Here is a 23,205-nt window from a genome sequence, read left to right on the forward strand (position 1 = left end):
TTGCAATCTGTGCACACATACACTTTAAAAAAAAATTCCACTAGAATGTAAACATATAAAAGCCGGGTTTTTTTCTCTTGTGTACATTGACTGCTGTCAGTGTCCATGTCGAGAAGAGTCTTGTACATAGTAAACACTCAGTACCTAATTACTGAATAAAGGATTGAATGAGTATGATCATTTATTGCCCTGGAAGATTCAAAGCCCAGAGTTAGAAATACAGATTGAAAAAAAAACAATAATAAATTTGGAGGATAGATTGAGGATAGATAGGATAGGAAAGAGACTGGGAAGAGGACACCTAATGTGGCTAATACAAGTTACAGAAAAAGGAGTAAATGGAAGAGAAGTAGTAATTAAAGATATATTTTTAAAATTCCTGATCTAAAGATAAAGTTCATTGTGCAGATTGACATTCCAGGGAAGATCAGTGTTGTAAAAAACACACTTAGGCTTATCCAGGTAAAGTTTTGAACTCCAGGGATTCATTTTGGAGGCTTCCAGATTACAGTATGATATTCAGAATAGTCTGAGACTCACATCAGAATTCCAGTTCACAACAGTGGGAATTAGGAGACATTGAAAGAGTATCCACAGATTACCAACAGAAAAAGACTGTAATCCCAAATCCCCATTTCCAGTGAAAATATCATCCCCTCTACAAGGAGGAGCTATGGCATAAATGTAACTTTAGAGACTGTATTACCCGCATAACTAGAGAATATTTAAGGTTTTTAACCAACTAAAAGAGCCAGAGCACAGGTCACAAAATGAAAGGGATAAAAAACGTGGAAAATGATAGACTGTCTGGGAATGTTATGCTAAATAAGGACTCTAATCAAAAGGGACATACTTCAGGGAACAATTCAATAATATTTATGATGTAAAAGTACTAAATAAGTCTAAGCAAAACCTCAAAATTATGGGAGGAAAGAGCTAAGAGGTTTCCAGATGGAGATGAGGAAAGGAGAAAGTGCTAAATAAGCACATTTAAGCACTTTAATCATCAGGGAAATGCACATCAGAACCACAACAAGGGGCCACCTCACATCCGCTGGGATGGTTCTCACAAAAAAGATGGACCGTAACAAGCGTTGACAAGAATGTGGAAAAATTGAAACCCTGATATATTTTCGGTGGGAACATAAAATGGTGCAGACACTTTGTAAAACAGTTTGGCAGTTCTTCAAGAAGTTAAATATAGAGTTACCATATGATCCAGCAATTACACTTCTAGGTATATACTTAAAATGAGAATATATGTCCACACAGAAATTTGTAGAGGAATGTTCATTGGAGCACTATCCATGATAGCCCCAATTATAGAAATAACCCAGATATTGACTGATGAATAGATAAATGTGGTATATTTGTATAATGAAGTATTATCTGGCAGTGAAAACAAATGAAATACAGATCAGTTCAGTTCAGTTACTCAGTTGTATCCGACTCTTTGAGACCCCATTGACTGCAGCATGCCAAGCTTTCCTAACCATCACCAACTCCTGGAGCCTACTCAAACTCATGTCTATCACGTTGGAGATGCCATCCAACCATCTCATCCTCTGTCATCCCCTTTTCCCCCTGCCTTCAATCTTTTCCCACCATCAGGGTCTTTTCCAATGACTTGCTTCTTCACATCAGGTGGCCAAAGTATTGGAGTTTCAGCTTCATCATCAGTCCTTCCAATGAATATTCAGGACGGATTTCCTTTAGGATGAACTGGTTGGGTCATCTTGCAGTTCAAGGGACTCTCAAGAGTCTTCTACAACACTGCAGTTCAAAAGCATCAAATCTTTGGTGCTCAGCTTTCTTTATAGTCCAGCTCTCACATCCATATATGACCACTGGAAAAACCATAGCTTTGACTAGTACTTTGTTGGTAAAGTACTGTCTCTGCTTTTTAATATGCTATGTTTGTCAAAATCTACGAGTAAGCGTCTTTTAATTTCATGGCTGCAGTCACCATCTGCAGTGATTTTAGAGCCCCCCCAAATAAAGTCTTTCACTGTTTCCATTGTTTCCCCATCTATTTGCCATGAAGTAGTGGGACCAGACGCCATGATCTTTGTTTTCTGAATGTTGAATTTTAACCCAGCTTTTTCACTCTCCTCTTTTACTTTCATTAAGAGGCTCTTTAGTACTTCTTTGCTTTCTGCCATAAGAGTGGTGTCATCTGCATATCTGAGGTGATTGATATTTCTCCAGGCAGTCTTAATTCCAGCTTGTGTTTCTTCCAGCCCAGCATTTCGCATGATATACTCTGCATATAAGTTATAGAAGCAGGGTGACAGTATACAGCCTTGACGTATTCCTTTCCTGATTTGGAACCAGTCTGTTGTTCCATGTCCAGTTCTAACTCTTGCTTCTTGACCTGTATATAGATTTTTCAAGAGGCAGATCAGATGGTCTGGTATTCCAGTCTCTCTAAGAATTTTCCACAGTTTATTGTGATCCACACAGTCAAAGGCTTTAGTGTAGTCAATAAAGCAAAAGTAGATGTTTTTCTGGAACTCTCTTGTTGTTTTGCTGATCCAATGGATGTTGTGCCCAGAGAATCCCAGGGATGGGGGAGCCTGGTGGGCTGCCATCTATGGGGTCACACAGAGTCAGACACGACTGAAGCAACTTAGCAACAGCAGCAGCAGCAATGGATGTTGGCAGTTTGATCCTCTGGTTCCTTTGCCTTTTCTAAATCCAGCTTGAACATCTGGAAGTTCATGGTTCATATACCGTTGAAGTCTGGCTTGGAGTCTAGTGTATGAGAGGACTGCGATTGTGCAGTAGTTTGACCGTTCTTTGGCCTTGCCTTTTTCTGGGATTGGAATGAAACTGACCTTTTTCAGTCCTGTGGCCACTGCTGAGTTTTCCCGATTTGCTGGAATATTGGGTGTAGCACTTTCACAGCATCATCTTTTAGGATTTGAAATAATAGCTCAATTCGAATTCCATCATCTCTGCTAGCTTTGTTTGTGGTGTTGCTTCCTGGACTGCACATTCCAGGATGTCTGACTCTAGGTGAGTGATCACACCATCGTGCTTATCTGGGTCATTAAGACTTTTTTTTGTATAGTTCTTCTGTGTGTGACTTCCCTGGTGGCTCAGACGATAAAGCGTCTGCCTACAATGTGGGAAACCTGGATTCGATTCCTGGGTCGGGAGGATCCCCTGGAGAAGGAAATGGCAATCCACTCCAGTACTCTTGCCTGGAAAATCCCGAGGATCCTGGTAGGCTACAGTCCATGGGGTCGCAGAGAGTGGGACACGACTGAGTGACTTAACTTTCAACTTTCTATGTGTTCTTGCCACCTTTTCTTAACATCTTCTGCTTCTGTTATGTCCACCATTTCTGTCCTTTATTGTGCTCATCTTTGCATGAAGTGTTCCCTTGGTATTTCTAATTTTCTTGAGATCTCTAGTCTTTCCCTTTCTGTTGTTTTCCTCTATTTCTTTGCACTGATTGCTGAGGAAGGCTTTCTTATCTCTCCTTGCTATTCTTGGAACTCTGCATTCAGATGCTTATATCTTTCCTTTTCTCTTTTGTCTTTAGCTTCTCTTCTTTTCTCAGCTATCTGCTACAATATAGATGAACCCTGAAAACATTATGCAAAATAAAAGAAGCCCATCACTAGAGACCACATATGATTTCACTTATATGAAATGTCCAGAATAGGCAAATTTATGAGGACAGAAAGTAGATTAGTAGTTGCTTTGGACTGGGCAAGGTGGCAGTGCAGTGGATTATGGAGGGCCGTTACACATTTACTGATGGTCAAAAGATCTGTGTATGTGCATGTGTGTATTCACAGACATATACATTAGAAACAGACTTCTTAAAGTGCAGTTTGTACGGGAGTTTCTATTTTAACTTCTCTGTATGTTTGAAAATCTAGAAAATGTTAAATTCAGCTTGTATTAAGCAATTATCTTTTTACTAGTGACGTAAAATCAATACAGGCTCTTAAAATATCAGAAATGTTTACCATGTTCTCTTAGTCTCCATAATGCAAAGCTTCAGCTCCTTAATTCCTTAGCTCTGTGGCTCCTTACAATTCGCACGTTCAAGTCAATTTTCATCCCTTTTTGTTAAGGAGGTAGTCTGTATTGTTGGGCCTTATTCTCCCAAAACCTTTAAATCTTTAAAAATGAAGAAAACATGAAATATGTTTTTCTACAGTACATGAAAAATAATTTGGATCATCCATAAAGCCAAAGAAGGACATAAGGAATCAGTGATCCATTTTATTTTATCCTATTCTATTTTCTTTTCCTAATCTTTTCCACCTCAACTGTACTGTTAACACTTTTCAAAAGTTCTATGTGATCCTAGTTGAACTCCTTTCTTGAAGTTCCTCACAAAACTTAAAATGCTCATTAAGCACCCCCAACGCTCTATTCTCTTACATTCAGCATATGACTGCTTGGCAGTTGTTGTTTAGTCACTAAGTTGTGTCTGATTCTGCAACCCCATGGACTGCAGCATGTAGCTTTCCCTCCAAGGAGCAAGTGTCTTTTAATTTCATGGCTGCAGTCACTGTCCACAGTGATTTTGGAGCCCAGGAAAAAAATCTATCACTATTTCCATCTTTCCCCCGTCTATTTGCCATGAAGGGATGGGGCCGAATGCCATGATCTTAGTTTTTTGAATATTCAGTTTTAAGCCAGCCTTTTCACTCTTCTCTTTCACTCTCATCAAGAGGCTCCTTAGTTCCTCTTTGCTTTTTGCCCTTAGAGTGGTATCATCTGCATCTCTGAGGTTGTTACTGTGTCTCCTGGCAGTCTTTATTCCAGCTTGTGATTCATCCAGCCAGGCATTTCGCATGATGTACTCTGCATGTAAGTTGAATATTATATAAGTTAAATAAAGGATGTATTTCCAAAACACCTCTTCCCCAATTCCTACCACCATCTGTTTTGATACTTACCCTTTACCTTCTTCCTTCTTATCAGTGCTCATCTGTACACGATTCTGCAGAGATTCTTTTGCTGACTCTCTCTTAAAAAAAAAAAAAAAGATTTTGGCCATGCCTCTCAGCTTGTGGGATCTCAGTTCCCATACTGGAGATTGAACCCAGGCCCACAGCTGTGGTAGCATGGAGCCCTAACCACTGGACCACCAGGGAATCCCCTTGCCTCCTCTCTCTTGTCCTTTCTACTTTATTTAAACCTTCCCACCAAGTATTAAACTGTCTAGTCTCTCTCCTCCGCCTCTCCTTCTTCCTCCTCTTTCCTACCAGTTGTTGCTTACTTAGTCTCCTAAATATTTCTCAAGTCAGTCCCCATCTCCCGGCTCTCACTGTGACTGCACTGGTTCAGAATAAGTCCATTGTTATTTCATGTCCCGCCTCCGAAAGCTAGCTATTGCAGTCACTACCAGGAGACGTTTTCTCTAATATATTAATACATTTCATTCTTTATTTCCTCATTTACATTAACCCCGTAATATCTCCCCACTGTCCACAGAGTAAAGCCTATACTGTTTGGCAGGTCATACATATACCTTCATTATCTAGAATATCCTAACAGCCTTCTTATCTATTGCTCAAACATACTAAACACCGTAGCAAATGTTCTTGAATGCCTTTATTGTTTCCACACGTTTTGTTTCATATTCCTGAAATGCTCTTTCCTCCAGTACCAAGCAAGCAGTTGCTCTTCTTTTAAAGACTGAGCTCAGACATCACTGCTTCCTTCGTGGCCTCTCTGTCACGCGGTGTGACGTGGGCACCCCCTGTGCTGTGTGTGCTGCGCTCAGTTGCTCCGGTGTGTCCCGCTCTGCAGCGCCATGGACCATAGCCTGCCAGGCTCCTCTCTCCTTGCAGTTTTTTAGGCAAGAATATTGGAGTGGATTGCCCTTTTCTTCCTCCAGGGGATCTTCCAGACCCAGGGATCAAACTTGCATCTCTTATGTCTCCTGCATCGCAGGAGGACTCTTTACCTGCTAAGCCATCCACATCCCTAATAAACACCTAATACAGTACTTTAAGCACCCGTTGTCATTAGTAATGCTTGTGTTACCCACGGTGCTTTAAGTCCCTTAAGGGCAGCTACTGCGTTTGTGCTTCTCTGTGTAACCCCCAGTGCCTGGCATATAGTCAGACACTTACAGACGCTTAAGAAGTATTTGTGGAATTAATAGATTAATTAGGTAAAATATAATACAAGGCAGCATACATCCAACAGTTAAGAGGAAGATTAAATCTTTTAGAAAATTAAACCTCAGAGTAGTGGTAAAGAAAGAAGAAGCATTTTATTTGGACTTCTGAAAGATGTAGAAATCAGGTAAGTGGAGACAAAAGACTTTCCCTTTCCATTGAAAGGGAAACTTTCAATGACACGTGATACAGACAAAGATTCATGTGTCTGGAATCAAGGCTCAGGGCATTCCAGACAGTGTGGAGCAGAGGGTTCATGACTGAAAACAACAAACAATAAAGTTAGGGAAGAGTAGACTAGTGCTAGATTATAAAGGAACTTGAAAGCCAGGATTAGGTTTTTTTGGAGATCACCCTATAAGCCAAGGGCTTCCCTGTGGCTCAGAGGTTAAAGTGGCTGCCTGCAATTTGCAATTCGGGAGATCCAGGTTCAATCCCTGGGTCAGGAAGATCCCCTGGAGAAGGAAATGGCAACCCACTCCAGTATTCTTGCCTGGAGAATCCCATGGACGGAGGAGCCTGGTAGGCTGCAGTCCACGGGGTCGTAAAGAGTCTTCACTCACTCACTCTATAAGCCAAGGGATTCAAACACGTACACTCAAATCTATTTATGGCTGCTTAAGCCATTAACCTCTGCTACCACCATCATTACCACTACCATGCCCAACCAGAAAATTCACAGTAGGAGTAGAGACAGAGCCAGCAAAAGGCAGCCCTTTCCTTTCCTTGGAGAGACTTGAATCAGCACCCCACATGATCTCAAAATATAAACAAGAAGTGAGAACAGTCCGTCTTCTCTTCACAAAATGATTGGGCACTCCTGGCATTTTCACTTGGAGGTCTTTGAAAGTCTTTTTTTAAGCAATAAAGAAGCTGATAAAGGCAAAATTAATAAGGAAAATGAAGGATTGTGTAAGATGGGGAAATTGATGGCAGGGAGATTAATTAAACTATTTTAATGGTCCAGGCTATGAATAATGAGACTCTAATAGATGGCAGTGTGATGGAAAGAAGAGATTGGTATGGAAGCCACAAATGACTGGATTTGATGAATGAGAAAGAGGAAGAACCAAAAGTTGGAAACACATCCTCTGACTGGTTCTGCTTCGTATCTTACCCAGTTTTTAAATCAATTTTTAAAATCTCCTTTCCTGTCAAATGAGTATATATTTTATATTAGGTACAACGCATATATGTGTGGCAGTGACAGATTTTATTTTCTTGGGCTCCAAAATCCCTCTGAACAGTGACTGCAGCCATGAAATTAAAGGATCCTTGCTCTTTGGAAGGAAAGCTATGACAAACCTAGAGAGCATATTAAAAAGCAGAGACGTCACTTTGCTGAGAAAGGTCCATCTAGTCAAAGCTGTGATTTTTCCAGTAGTCATGTACATTTGTGATAGTTGAACCATAAAGAAGGCTGAGTGCCAAAGAATTGATGCTTTCGAACTGTAGTGCTAGAGAAGATGCTTGACAGTCCCTTGGACAGCAAGGAAATCAAACCAGTCAATTCTAAAGGAAATCAACCCTGAATATTCATTGGAAGGACTGATGCTGAAGCTAACGCATCAATGCTTTGGCCACCTGATGTGAAGAGCAGACTCATTGGAAAAGGCCTTCTTGCTGGGAAAGATAGAAGGTAAAAGGAGAAGGGGACAGCAGAGGATGAGATGGTTGAGTAGCATCACTAACTCAGCGGACATGAATTTGAGCAAACTTCAGGAGATAGTGGAAGACGGAGGAGCCTGGTACGGTCCATGTGGTCACAGAGAGTTGTATATGACTTAACGACTGAACAACAACAATTATAGACTAAAATAACATTATATACCATTATAGATTAGATATAGTGTATACCTGATATTGTATACAGGGATGTTATTAGGTGTATATTTCCCATGTTATCTCCAGAACTTCTCCATTAGCTGTGTCCTCGTTGTCAATCTCTTTGACTAGAATCTCTCCCCTTGTCCATTTTCTCTCACCCATTCTGCTTTTTAATGAAATACCCATACTTCAGAATTTAGCTCAGTTATCCCACTGACCATCCCTGATCACCATTTTATTTTGTTTTCCTTCCCTTTTGATTCTCACAGTATTTGTACCTATACTATAAGAATTATTTTTATTGTTTTCATAATCGTTCACATGTTTTCTCTCCAGATTATTGAGAAGAAAGGGTTACTACTGGCGTCTTAGTGCCAAGCACAGCACCTAACACAGAGTAGGCATTCAGAGTATTGGTTAAACTAATAACAACCATCTAGAGACCATGCTAGAGATGCTTGTTAGCACATGGATAAACTGCAGTGGCCTGGTTATAATTATATCTTCTTGGTCTCTGATAAACCTGGTATTCATTCCATTTGCATATTGCACCCTTGTTTTCTTACCTAAAATACTGCTTTTATTTTTAAATTTCCACACAGAGAATTTCAACTGTTTTTCATGTCCTTTAGATGTCTTACGACTTTTCCTAAGGGATCAACCCTTCCAAGCAAATGATCCCAGACATGTCCCGTATTGATTCCTCTTCTGTGATTTTGAGTTCTCCATGATTTTTAAGATTTTTAAAAGTTTTACTTAAAATTCCTACTGCACTCAATCCATGTTGCTCTTCTCCTTTGGAGCCTTGCAGCACTAAAGGCAGTACCACAGATGATCAGCTATACCACCTTAGGCAGTTCATTTCAGTTTTCTGAGTTGCTTTTGGAACACAGAAATAAGTCTTTCTTGCAGGGTTTCTGTGTAGGCTTGCTGTGATGATAGTAGGAAAAATTTCCCTAAATTGAATCGCTTGGAGACTACCTTTATAATCTTTCCATTTTTATATATCATTTTTGCATTATTTAATATTTTTTCTTACATTGGTTTCCTTTATATGGGAAACTTGTTACTAAATGAAATCTCAGCACGCTTGCCACTGTATAAATAAAATATAAACTAAAAATAGATGTAATATAAATTGTTTTAATTTTGCTAGATACCGTTGCCAAGCAGAGGCTCTGAGCCTGTTAAAAATGAGACCATAGAGTTCTGAAGAGATGTTACAGACATTCTAGCACAGACGTAAGAAAATTCTATTTGAAAAATGCTTCAACTCCTGGGTAACAGGGTTAATGGTAAGGGTATAGAGAGAAGGTGGAGTGACATCCTGATAACCTGAAACCACAGATATAAACCTGCCGAGATGTTCAGAACAAATGAATTTAATAAACCTTTAGTATAAAATTATGATAAATATTTATGAGTGCTCATTTTTTTTTAATATTTATTTACTTGGCTCTGTCGGGTCTTAGCTGCAGCGTGTGGGATCTTTGTTGGGGTACTTAGTCGCTCCACGGTGTGTGGGATCTTAGTTCCCCAGTCAGGCATTGAACCTGCATCTCCTGCATCACAAGGGCCGTTCTTAACCAGTGGACCACCAGGGAAGTCCCTGAATGCTTGTATTCTTACAGAAGTAATCAAAATATAAAAATAACAAAAGTGAAATAGTATAGTTCCTAAACGTTTTCAGGTAGTAAAAATTAAACCATATTTACTGTCTTCTCTTCCTAACATCTCTACCCGTTCGTCCCTGACTCTGTGTTGGATTGCGTAACCACGTGGGCTTCACTGTATCGTCTCATGCCCAGAATGGCAGAGGGATTCTTTGTTGAGTTTTTTATGTTGAATTTTACTCTTCAACAAAATTATGAGCTTCTTAATGTCAGAAACATCCTCATTCTTTTATTCCTCACAGTATCTAACAGTTTTAGGTGTCTTTAAAAAACTTCACCATCAGTCCTCCCCTCTCAGTCTTCCACAGCACAGTAAATGGCATCTCTGTTCACATAATTGTTGGAAAAAGCTTTGACTCCTTTCCCCCTGTCCCATGTGCAGTCATCAGCATGCTAATTTTGTGAATCCTTCCACTGACACACACCCTGCATCTGATTACTTCTCAGCACTTCCACTACCACTGAGCTGATCCACACTACCCTTAGCTTTTCTGGGACCATTGTAAAAGCCTTCCAACGATTTTCTGCTTCCTCAACTTGCCTCCTGCAATCTGTTCTCCAGCTAGAGTGGTCATATTAAAATACATACCAAAACCTTCCAATGGATTTCTTGCTCACTCAAAGTAAGTCCCTACCGTGTCCCAACAAGGCTCCCCATGATCTGTGCCCCTGCCCCTGACACACATCCATCTCTTATCCCACATCTTACCACTTTGATCTTGCTATTCTGTTGTGTAACTTAGCTTCCTTGCTGTTTGTTGAACAAGCCAACAGGTACCTGCTTCAGGGTCTTTGCACTAACTGTTCTCTTTGCCTGCAGTGTTCTTCTTGCAGATAAGTTGCTGGTAAATGTCACATTATCTGACAGACATTTTTTAGATTCAGTGTCTAAATTATAAATTAGCACACAAACCATCCACACACTAATCCTCTCTATTCTTACTCTGCTTTTCTTTTTTGTTTTCTTAATTACTCTTGACACTTAGCTTGTTTGTTTGTCTCTTCTCCGCTAACATGTAAGCTCTTTGATGGCAGGGATTTTATTGTTACGTTTCTAGTAGTTAGCAGTGTTTCACATGTCGTGAGTCATTCAGTCGTGTCTGACTCTTTGCAGCCCCATGGACTGTACAGTCCATGGAATTCTCCAGGCCAGAATAGCCTTTTCCTTTTCCAGGGGATCTTCCCGACCCAGGGATTGAACTCGGGTCTCCCACATTGCAGGCAGATTTTTTACCAGCTGAGCCACAAGGGAAGCCCAAGAATACTGGAGTGGGTAGCCTAGCGCTTCGCCAGCGGATCTTCCCAACCCAGGCATTGAACTAAGGTCTCCTGCATTGCATGTGGATTCTTTACCAACTGAGCTACGAGGGAGGCTCACATGTAGAAGGTGCCCCCAAAATATTTATTGAATAGAAAAATGAAAAGGGCTACAGAACTTAAAGTCGCAGAAACATTACCTTTGAAGACTAACTCGAGCCCTCATTCCAGAAGATATCATCAGGCTCTCAACTTTTACCATCTTCACTACAGTCCTAACCATACCTTTCTGAGATTTCTACAGTAGACTCCTAGTTGGTTCTCCCATTTCTACTCTTGCTCCTGCTACAATCCTCTCTTCAACCTGCAGCCTCCATCTTCTAAAAAGTTAATCAAACCTGTCATGCTGCTATTTAAAACCTTTCCTGCTATTTCATATCATTTTCTTATCATACTCTTTACCATACTCTGCAGTACTACAAGGTGTATCTGCTACCTAATTTTCTGACCTACCTTTCTTTTTTTTGTTGTTGTTGTTTATTTTTTAAATTTTAAAATCTTTAATTCTTACATGCTTTCCTCTCTGTATTTTAGCCTCATTGTTTCGCAAACATGCCAAGGTTACACCCCTTCTAAGGCCTTTGTGTGGCTCCTCTTACGCCCTGCCCCAAGGCTGCTTTGTTTCCTGGCTGTTCCCTCTTGACTCTGCATCCCTTCCCTTTGCAGACTGGCAAATGTTTGAACCTGCTCTTTGGAACTCCGGGAAGGTCATGGAGGCTGAACTGAAACACTCCCGTGCCCAGGAGCCCCTACAGGGTTCTACTCGGTTTCAACAGTATCCCAGTAGATACTATCTTTTTTGGATAGATACTTCTAAATATCTTTTAAAGATTATATTTCTATTACATTAAAAAAAAATCAAAAAGGATCTCTTGATTTTCCTTTATGGGGTACACACCAATTGTAAATAACTAATGATTTAGTAACTTTTTGTAGGCAGTGCTTTACATTTCCATCTTATTACTTAATTGCCTAAAATTGCCTGATTGTTTCACCCATCTATTTATTTATACCCAGTTAATCACATTTGAATTTTTTTAGGTCTGCTAGTTTCATTGAAGTCAGTTCAAGATCTATGTAAGGAGGATAGCTTTTTCAGATTTTACTTTATATCAACTTGTTTTCCCTCCTAAGTTTGCCACCGCAATTAGAACTTATTCAAAGTAGAGGCAGAATCTAATAAACGTGAATGTTAGAGTAATTGTTTTTTATTTCATCTTTAATCATCTTTACCTAATTTGGCTTATGATGATGGCTAATGATGATGTTGCTGCTTTGTTTTTTTTTTTAATTGGAATTGAAAAAATTAGAAATGTGTTAAGACTGGTGATTTCAGGTATTTGGTATCTTTAAATAACTTCTGCTGCTCTTGGTCATGCCTACTTCTTTTTCTACATGTTTAGGCAATAGTTTTTATTATTGATTGTGTTATTTTAATGAAATTACTGATTCTGTCTTTAATGACTAAAATGTACAGTGATATTTAGATGCACAATGTAGATTAGCTTTCATTTGCTTCAAATTCTCTGCCAAGAATGGTAGATGAAATGATTATCAAAGGAAATTCAGAAAAAGACTGTTGCTATGGGCAAACTAAGGGAGATAATAAGGCTTTTCAGAAAAACTGTTTATAGAGAAGCAGTTTTGCAAGTGAATACCACCCACAGTCATTTTTTTTTTCTCTCTATTCTCTGAGGCACATGGCAAGAAATAAAATCTCTGTTCTTTACCATGTGCCCGGGATAAACCAAGTATATTGAGCAAGTATCCATTTTATAAAACTACTGTATCACCATAGTCCCAAGGGAATAGTTTCAGTCCACTTTTCTGATGCCATTTACCCATTGTGAAAAGGCACATGTTTCTGTTTTGTATTGAACTGCCCTTTTATCTGTAGTTTCACAGGCTTTTGTATATAATCTGGTTGTATTATGACTTAGAAATAGCTTAATTTAGGAAGGCTATCAAAGGGTTAAGATAGTTACATTATTGGCAGATTGTTCTCATTACAGGAAGTAATTTGGTTAAAACAGATACCATTTGGAGTAATATTTAGGTCAACTCCCAGTATTAGGCAAACCTGGGTTGGGTGTGCCCTCATTAGTGACACAGGCAGAAAAAATGTTGAATGGGAGAGTTCAGATACAGAACAATACAAAGGTGCCCAGACGTATCTCAGAGCGTTGTTGAACACAATTTGGATTACATGCCCAGAAACACCCTTCAACTTAAAAACCCATTTACCAATTGTGATTTTTTTTTTTTACAGGCATAGCTAGTTTCATTCTAATGGGTTCATGAACTTGTTTACTCCTAGATTTGCCCTTATTTCAGCTTTTACATATATTAATGAAGCGTTTATTTGCAGGTCTTTGGGAGTTGGTCTTCATATTACCAAATAAGTATCAAGTAAAGATTGCCCTATGTTCCTTTAATTGTAATACATGAAAAATCTTGTAAAGAACTACACAGTAGACTTATTTTTACTCATCTTAAATACAGTCGTCCATTAGAATCCAGGTGCGATTGGTTCCAGGACCCTCCCCACTACCCTTGGAACACCAGAATGCTCAGATGCTCAGATCCTTTATATAAAATGGTGTAGTGTAGTTGGCCCTCCAAATCTGTAGGTTCCACCCCGCTCCCACCCCCATCCCTCAGAAATAGAGAACTGACTGTGTAGGAGAATGTTTAAGGGAGAAGTTTTGGCTTAACTAGAAAATGCATGTAATCATGTGTGCACATCTCAGAAGGCAAGAAAATATACAGTAAAGAAACTGGTAATTCTTTTAAAGAAAAAATCATTTATATACCTATTCCATCTGAATTATCTGAGATTTTTTTTTTTTCCCCATAGATACATGCCCTGGCAATTCCAGATAACTTGTTTTAGGCTACTGTATTTTAGAACAAGAAAATTAGAATTACAGAGTATTAAGAATAGGTTCTCAAAATGTCATGACTGTATCTCCACCTTTTTTTTTTTTTTGTCATAATGTGGTGTGTTTGGTCATTCATTAACCCAAGCATTCATCTTGTCAGTTATATATGTTAAAATCCAAGGTTCTCAGCTTTGTTCTGTCCCAGCACAGCTGATGGATAAAGGCATTCCTATTAGTGACAGTATCTGGGAATCAGAATCTTCAGAAGGATTGTTGGTATAGTTTTAGGAAGAAAATAGATGATGCTAATAACTTTTCTGCAACTTTTCCTTTAGAATCACTGGAGTATATCTAGATGATGACCAAGGCTCTTCTGGTTCTGAAATCATATAATTCTTTCTCTACTCTTCCTTTCATGTTACTTATATACCTGTTTTTCTGTAATGATAGTGAAAGGTGGTTGCCATGAGCTGTGTACTACAATGGGATTTGTGACTTCCAGAGGAGAGGCTTTTGATCTGGGGCCAGAGACTAGGTTTGACCACTTGGAGCTTTTTGTGTAACAGAATTTTATTCAAGTATAAAAGAGATAGGGAAAGCTTCTGACATAGACATCAGGAAAACGCAGGAAGAATGCACCTTGCTAATTTGTAGCAAGGCGTTTTATTTCTGTTATAAAGCTGCTAATCAGATAAGAGAGACACCTCACGGCTGAGGGAGTTTCACCAGGCCCCTCTCCAACAATGGGCTTCCCTAGTGGCTCAGTTGGTAAAGAATCTGCCTGCAATGCAGGAGGCCTGGGTTTGATTCCTGGGTTGGGAAAATCCCCTGGAGAAGGAAATGACAACCCACTCCAGTGTTCTTGCCTAGAGAATTCCCTGGACAGAGGAGCCTGGTAGGCTATAGTCCATGGGGTCGCAAAGGGTTGGACATGACTGTGCAACTAACTTTTACTTTCTTTCCCATAGTATGCATTTTTGAGATAGAATGGACAAGGTGTGTCATCCCCAGCCATAAAACAATTGGCTTGAATACTTGTTTGTTGAGCTATTATCAGCCCAAGGTTAGAGAAAAGCAAAAAGTTAGTCTTAGGCGGACATTCAGAAAACTAAGATCATGGTATCCGGTCCCATCCCTTCATGGCAAATAGATGGGGAAACAGTGGAAACAATGAGAGACTTTATTTTGGGGGGCTCCAAAATCAGTGCAGATGATGACTGCAGCCATGAAATTAAAAGACACTTGCTCCTTGAAGAAAAGTTATGACCAACCTAGAGACAGCATATTAAAAAGCAAAGATATAACTTTGCCTGCAAAGGTCCGTCTAGTCATAGCTATGGTTTTTCCAGTAGTCATGTATGGATGTGAGAGTTGGACTATAAAGGAAGCTGAGTGCCGAAGAATTGATGCATTTGAACTGTGATGTTGGAGAAGACTCTTGAGAGTCCGTTGGACTGCAAGGAGATCAAACCAGTCCATCCTAAAGGAGATCAGTCCTGGGTGTTCATTGGAAAGACTGATGTTGAAGCTGAAACTCCCAATACTTTGGCCACGTGATGCAAAGAACTGACTCATAGGAAAAGACCCTGACGCTAGAAAGATTGAAGGCAGGAGGAAAAAGGGATGACAGAGGATGAGATACTTGGATGGCATGACTGACTCAATGGACATGAGTTTGAACAAGCTCTGGGAGTTGGTGATGGACAGGGAGGCCTGGCGTGCTGCAGTCCATGGGGTCGCAAAGAGTTGGACATGACTGAGCAACTGAACTGAACTGAGGCAGAACCATTTTGAAGAAAGGCAGAACCCAAAGCAAATACATAGTTTCATTAACATAGCTTAAGAAAAACATTTCCATAAGAAAAATGCATTGGTTAGCTCAAGGTCTGAGAAAAGTTCATGCAGAACCAGATGTCTACAACACAGAATTAAAATAAACTTTTAAATTTGTGTAGAGAAGGAAAAAGAAGTCTGCCACTAGCAGTTTATTTCCTCCTGCCACTTGGGGACCTCTGGCCTTCCTACCTGTTACCCTCTTATCTGGTGTGTATGTGTGTGTGTGTACACACACCTCTGGCCTTCCTACCTGTTACCCTCTTATCTGGTGTGTGTGTGTGTGTGTGTGTGTGTACACACACCTCTGGCCTTCCTACCTGTTACCCTCTTATCTGGTGTGTATGTGTGTGTACACACACCTCTGGCCTTCCTACCTGTTACCTCTTATCTGGTGTGTGTGTGTGTGTGTGTGTACACACACCTCTGGCCTTCCTACCTGTTACCCTCTTATCTGGTGTGTATGTGTGTGTACACACACCTCTGGCCTTCCTACCTGTTACCTCTTATCCGGTGTGTGTGTGTGTGTGTGTGTGTACACACACCTCTGGCCTTCCTACCTGTTACCCTCTTATCTGGTGTGTATGTGTGTGTACACACACCTCTGGCCTTCCTACCTGTTACCTCTTATCCGGGGTGTGTGTGTGTGTGTGTGTGTGTGTGTACACACCTCTGGCCTTCCTACCTGTTACCCTCTTATCCGGTGTGTGTGTGTATATGTGTGTGTGTACACACCTCTGGCCCTCCTACCTGTTACCCTCTTATCTGGTGTGTGTGTGTGTATACACACCTCTGGCCCTCCTACCTGTTACGCTCTCATCCTGTGTGTGTATGTGTGAGAGAGAGAGAGAGCTATTGTGATATGTTAATATGCTATAGAACTGTTAGTCCTACTTTTGTCTTATGTACAAAAACAACCTATATTCTTTATTTAGATAGGAAATAAAACTGGCTTAAATTTAAAACAAATAAAAACTGAGAAATCATTTTCTAGCATGTTGGGGAAAATATCTTTTAAAAATTTGAAATTTCTTAAAATTGTGGAAGAAAATCTTCTCAAACTATATTATTAAATGCTCACATAGCATTTAAAACTTTAGTTCTAGGAATCAGATTTCTATCTTATGTCTTTGTTGATTATATAATGTAGAATATACTCTAATATATACTGTATACATCAGAAATCAGAATTTGTATAGTTTCTGATTGGTTCTGTCTGTCCAGGCTGCTTAGTGTTAGATTTAATTATGTATACACTTATATTTAGAAACACCATGAAAAATATTTGAATTTTGTTTAAAATAGTAATTAATATTTTTTGTATCTTGGACCTCTTTGGCAGTCTTAAATCTGTTTAAACCTAACAGGCACTCTAATAACTACCATAATTTCAAAGTAGTGTGGAGCCTAAAAGATATTATGAGGTATATACAACTGCAATGTGATATGAAAATATCAGTTATTGTTGACAAAATCACAGGTAATTTTTTTTTTAATGTAGTTTGTTGCCTACATCATATTTGGGAAAAATACGCGACTTCAATTAGAGGTTAGTGAAAATGAAGATGTAATTTTTTTCCCCATTGTTCATAGACCCCGGTCTAAAACTATTTTTTTAATATTATTTTTTATTTTTAAATTTTTACAAGGTATTGTTGGTTTCTGCCATACAGCAACACAAATCAGCCATAATTATACATTCCCCAAACACATTCAAGAAATCCAGATGTAATTCTCTAAATCTCAAGAGATGTACTCTTTGAGGAAACTAGAGCTCAGAGTCTTTTCCTTATTGAGCTTTTAACGCTTTGCAAACCTTTGAAATAAACAAGTTGTTAATTGGCAATTGTCAGTATCTCTTGGATTAAGAACTTTTACTGTCACTAATTTTATCACAGAATACTGAAGAAATAGATATTTATAAAAGCCAGTTTAGTCATTTTATCTTAAAGTCAAATCCAAACATATCTGCTGGTAGTAATGAAGGCTTTACTTCTGTCTTGACTTGCAGCTGCTATGGCTACATATTCTTTGATCGTTAAAGAGACAGTGTAATTCATGTCATAGGTCCTGAATCATTCTTCTACTTTATGGGACTAATATTGATTGACTAAATTTGTGTGATTATTTTTTAGTTTACTTTTTATTATAGAAAAATTTATACAGCATCAAATTTGCCATTGTACCATTTTAACCATTTTTAGTGCAGTGACATTAAATACATTCACAATGTTGTGCAACCATTACCAGTGTTTCCGAAATTTCTCACCACCCCAAACAGAGACTATGTCTTCTCAGAATTCTCTGACTGTCCAGGGTTTAGAACTCCATGCTTTCAACTGCTGTGGGTGGGCCTGGGTTTGATCCCTGGTCGGGGAACTAATAAGATCCCACAAGCTGCACTGCATGGCCAAAAAAACTTTTTTTTGAAACTCTGGGACTTCCCTGGGGGTCCAGTGGTTAAAACTCAATGCTTCCACTGCAGGGGACACAGGTTTGATCCCTGGTCGCCCAGTCAGGGAAGTTCCACATGCTGTGCTGTGTTGTCAGAAAGAAAAGAAACTCTGTACTCTGACTTAAATGAGGAGGTAAACTGAGGCAAGCTAGAAAAGATGAGTTTATTCAGTGACAGCAGAGGAGTTGCAGTTTGGGACAAGCAAACTGTAGTAAGCTATACATGAGTCTGGTCAAAGTTTAGGAAAGGTTGTATTTATGGGCAGGGAATGTAAAGAGGGGAGAGTTCAGTTTGAGTCAGTTAAAATCAAAAACAAACAGAGGCCAGCCTTGAAAACTTCCTGAGCAGACAGAATTAGTCTAGTCACACAAACAACACTCTGTTCAGCCCACTTTGTGAGAGTAACCCAGTTTGGATCATCTCTTGTTCATGCCTCTGGCAAAACTTACCAGGGTTGAAATGAGGCCTCTGATCAATCCCCCATCATCTGAGAAAATTTTGTTTCTGTAAGTCAGGCATTTTGGGGAAATCAGCCTCTTAGTCTTTAAGTTTTGTCTTCGTGAGGGCACATAGATGAGTCTTGCCGTTTTATATGTTCCAGTTCTATTTTAGATTGAAATTCTTTAATGACTTATTAAATAATAACATCCTACTCCCAGCTCCACCTCCAGTCCCCAGCCCTTGCTAACCTCTAACCTATTTTCTGTCTTTGTAAATTTGCCAGTTTGCCCTTTCTAGATATTTCATATAAATGGAATCATGCAATATTTGTTCTTCTGCTTCTGGCTTTTCCCCCTTAGTGTAATGTTTTCAGGGTATATGCACGTGTGTCAGAACTTGATTCCTTTTTATGGCTGAATAATATCCCAGTGTATATAAATATAAATCTTCTTTGATATACAGTAGGGTTACATTCCAATAAACCCTTCCTAAATTAAAAATACTGTAACTTGGAGTGCATTTACTATACCTACCTACCAAACATAATTTAGCCTAATCTATCCCTGGTGGCTCTGATGATAAAGCGTCTGTCTACAATGTGGGAGACCCAGGTTCGATCCCTGGGTTTGGAAGATCTCCTGGCGAAGGAAATGGCACTCCACTCCAGTACCATTGCCTGGAAAATCCCATGGACAGAGGAGCCTGGTAGGCTACAGTCCATGGGGTCGCAAAGAGTCGGACACGACTGAGCAACTTCGTTCATTCATTCATTTGTCGTAAGCTCAGAACACTTCTGCCCACAGATTGGGCACAATCATCTAACACAAAGCCTCTTTTGTAACAGTGTGCTGAATATCTCATGTAATATACTGAATACTGTACTAAAAGTAGAGGACAGATTGTCTGGGTACAGAATTGTTATGGTTGGTTATCCTATTGATTACATGTCTGACTGTTGAGTTGCTGCATGCTCCCCTGCCCAGCATCACAAGAGAATATTGTACTGCATATCACTAGCCTAGGAAAAGATCAAAATTTGAAATATGGTTTCTACTGAATGCATATTGCTTTTGCACCATCATGAAATCAAAAAATCTTTGTCAAGCCATTGTAAGTCAAGGACCCTCTGTACCACATTTTGTTTACCCATTCATGTTTGGAGGTAACTTGCATTGTTTCCACCCTTGGCTGTTGTGGATGGCACTGCTATAAACATTGTTCTACAAGTACCTGAGTCCCTGTTTGCAGTTCGTTTGTGTATGTACCATGAGTCACATGGCAAATCTGTTTAACTTTTTGAGGAAGCTGTGGGATTATTTTTTATAATAGTCATATTTTTATTATCCTTTCATTAATGTTTCTTAAGCATTTTTTTTTTTTTGCTCATTTCCTTGGTTGACTTTTGTTGCTGATTTTTAAGAAATTATTTGTTTTGTTCATTCATTTTTCTTTTCTTTTCAATTGTTTGTTTTTCAGACCCGAGTCAGAACTCCATCACAGGGGAACACAGCCAGCTGTTAGGTACAGTATTTCTGTGGGGACTCACTCTCTCTAAAGTCATCCTTTTCCTGCTTATACTAAGAGATATTATTCCCTTCTCTAATTCTATTTTCTGTACTCCTTTTCCACTTTTCACTCCTCAGCTTCTTTTCCTGCTGTTTCTATTCCCAACTTGGTAAGTTTTAGGAATCTATTCTGTAGTTGATTGTTAAGACTCAATATAGTTACATTAAAAAGTAATTTTACATGGTCTGTGGTTTTAAAAAAGGTCTGTAAGAGTTAGAGCTTCCTTTTTCTAAGATAATTTTGAAAAGAACATACAATATTCTATAATATCTTGTGATCACCTTCATTTTAATTCTCAAAAGTACTTCATGAACAGCACAGCCTTCATTCAGCAAGCCAAAGAAATTGATGTTCAAATTCCTTATCTGTGAAATAAGTTATGGAAATGAATTGATTTCTTTTAGGTATCACTTACTTAAATTGCAGTAAACCTGTAATTTGATAAGAAATTACATCTTAAAACTGATGAATTTTTCAAATATAAGAACATACTCTGGAATGAAAGGAATTAAAATAATATAAAAAGTAAATATATGTGTGTGTGTGTATATATATATAATGTGTGTGTGTATATATATATAATGCAGAGAGAGGTCCTGTAAAGTATCCCACCTCACCTCTGCTCCCCCAAGGTAAACTTGCTCTAGATACTTTATTGTGAATTCTTATAGAAGTTTTTAATTATATATTTTCTTTTGCTGTTTAGTTTATCATTTATTTATTTTGGCCTCATGGTGTATGAAGTCTTAGTTCCCTGACCAGGGATCAAACCTGGGCCACCTGCATGAGAATCAGGGAGTCCTGACCTCTGGACTGCCAGGGAAGTCTCAGTTAAACGTTACATTAAATACTTCTGTTGTTGTTGTTCAGTCATGTCCGACTCTTTGCGACCCCAGGGACTGCAGCATGCCAGGCTTCCCTATCCTTCGCCACCTCCCGGAACCTGCTCAAACTCATGTCCATTGAGTCGGTGATGCCATCCAACCACCTCGTCCTCTGTCATCCCCTTCTTTTCCTATGACTATATCTTTTCCTTTTTCTTTCAGTGGAGTTACACTGTACAGATATACTGTATAGATCTGTGTAGATGTAGCTATACAGATGTATACTCATCTCTTAGTATACTTAAATATACTGCCAGCGAGAGTGCAAGTATATATGTACAAGATGTTCATTGCAACATAGCAGTAAACACCTGGAAATAACTTAAATACTCATAAATAAAATTGTAGTATGCACATAAATAAAATACTTTACTACTACAAACAGAGAGACTCTGAGGCAGATCTTTATGTACTAAGATGTCCAAGATAAAATATTAAGTGAAAAACAGGAAATCACAGAACGGTCCATACAGTGTAACTCCGCTGATAGAAAAAGGAAAAAAGATAGTCATAGTATTTAATATAAAAATGTGTAATTGATACTTCCCTGGCAGTCCAATGGTTAGGACTCTCTGCTTCTAATGCAGGGAGTATGGGTTTGATCCCTGGTCGGATAACAGTGGGTCAAAAGGTATATATATTTTCAAGAAGATACATCAACTTAAACCCACCAATAAAGAGTGTGGACACATACTAAGCTCCCTATCATCAAAAGTAGGTGTTATCAATATTAACATTTTTTCTTTAGTAGGTGAAGTGGCACCTCTAGTTTTTATTTGTACCTCTTTAATTATGAGTGAATTAAGTCCTTTTAAATATATACTTTAAATAAAGTATAAAAAGTACTTTTAAATATGTAGCCTTGTGATATTAGGGCTGTCACTATTCTCTTTTTTATACTTTTATATTATTTTATTTAAACTGTTGAAAATCAGTCTTCTTAGTATAGAAATTTCACATTTGAACCAGGAATGATTAAGATCTCATAGAAGATTTTGGTAGATGATGAAGAGTACAGTTCCCCCTAAACTGTTAAATTGCTCTGTCTCTGATACCTGCCTGACATGTAGAGACGCTTGAAGAGTGGTTCATCATCTGAGCAGGAACACACATGTGTAAGGGAGGTAGAGGAGGGCTTGGCTAATGAAACGAACAGTCAGGGGAGCTGGTACCATTCCAGTGCTACTGAGATGGGTTTTGTTTCCAAGTAGGCACTTCGTAGTAAGAGACAGTGGATAAATTAATTATAGGTGAAAAGAAATAGTATGTGATCATAAAGAGTTCCCTCAGTATTATCTAAAACCCCTAGGATTTGCAAAGAGGCTGCTCCAGACATTAATCTCATTTGGCAACCTACAGTTGCGTTCACTTTTAAATAAACCTGGGAATTTATCCAGTTTAGGTTACGTTCATCCTTCTACCCTGGGTTCTCTCTCTTGAGTTCATTAGGTCAGGTTATATTTTCCTTTCTTCTCATGCTATTGATAACGGTCTTCCTCTGTCTCCTGTTCTAAGTATGTTTAGCTACAACCTCAAAATCTGCCCTGGTTTATTTTTATTTATTTATTTATTGGCTGTGCCGGTGGGTTGTGAAATCCCAACGAGGAGTTGAACCTGCACCTTCAGCAGTGAAAGAGCAGAGTTCTAAGCACTGGACCTTCAGGGTATTCCCCTTACTGGTTTATTTTTTTATTTTTGGAGTTGCAAAAGAGTGAAAGATAATTTATTGTTATATCTTCTAATCATCTTATGATTCCTCAGAGAAAGCATTGGTAGCTTGAATTAAAATCTTGCCAGATTCTATAAAAAATCTCACAGGATAATTTGGCCCAGTAGGTGAAAAACTGCTTCAGTTGCCTTGCCTGCTGAATGGAGTTTATAATAGGATCTTTCAAATCTTCTAAATGCTTTCCTTTCAACAGGGTAAAGTTATTTTAATGTATCTGCTGTTTCCACTGACTCATCAGATCTCTTGCAAAACGCAGGGTCAGGCTGAGGAGATGTACAGAAGGGTGAGACTGCAGTTGTGATAAAGGATTAAGCTGTATGCTTTCAATTCATGAATTTTTATGTGTGTGTTATTTTCCATTTAAAACATTTTAGAAAGCAAGCAAGCAAATGAACAGTGGGCCCTGGCATTTTTACAGTTTTTATCAAACATTCAAGGCAAAG

The 23,205-nt window shown here is 38.9% G+C and overlaps 1 protein-coding gene across 4 annotated transcripts in view; it reads left to right on the forward strand.

Annotated features, from left to right (window-relative positions):
• The window catches only part of SLC12A6 (solute carrier family 12 member 6), a 92,297-nt gene that overhangs the window by 32,941 nt on the left and 36,151 nt on the right, over positions 1–23,205 (forward strand). For 3 of the 4 annotated variants that reach the window (XM_069595960.1, XM_069595962.1, XM_069595963.1), the window contains one exon: positions 20,060–20,104. The exons of the other annotated variant lie outside the window; for it this stretch is intronic. In XM_069595960.1, coding sequence (XP_069452061.1) covers positions 20,060–20,104 — 45 coding nt within the window. The remainder of the gene's footprint in view (positions 1–20,059; positions 20,105–23,205) is intronic. 4 annotated transcript variants of the gene reach the window in all.

This window comes from Ovis canadensis, chromosome 7 (assembly GCF_042477335.2).
Source record: "Ovis canadensis isolate MfBH-ARS-UI-01 breed Bighorn chromosome 7, ARS-UI_OviCan_v2, whole genome shotgun sequence".
NCBI lineage: Eukaryota > Metazoa > Chordata > Mammalia > Artiodactyla > Bovidae > Ovis > Ovis canadensis.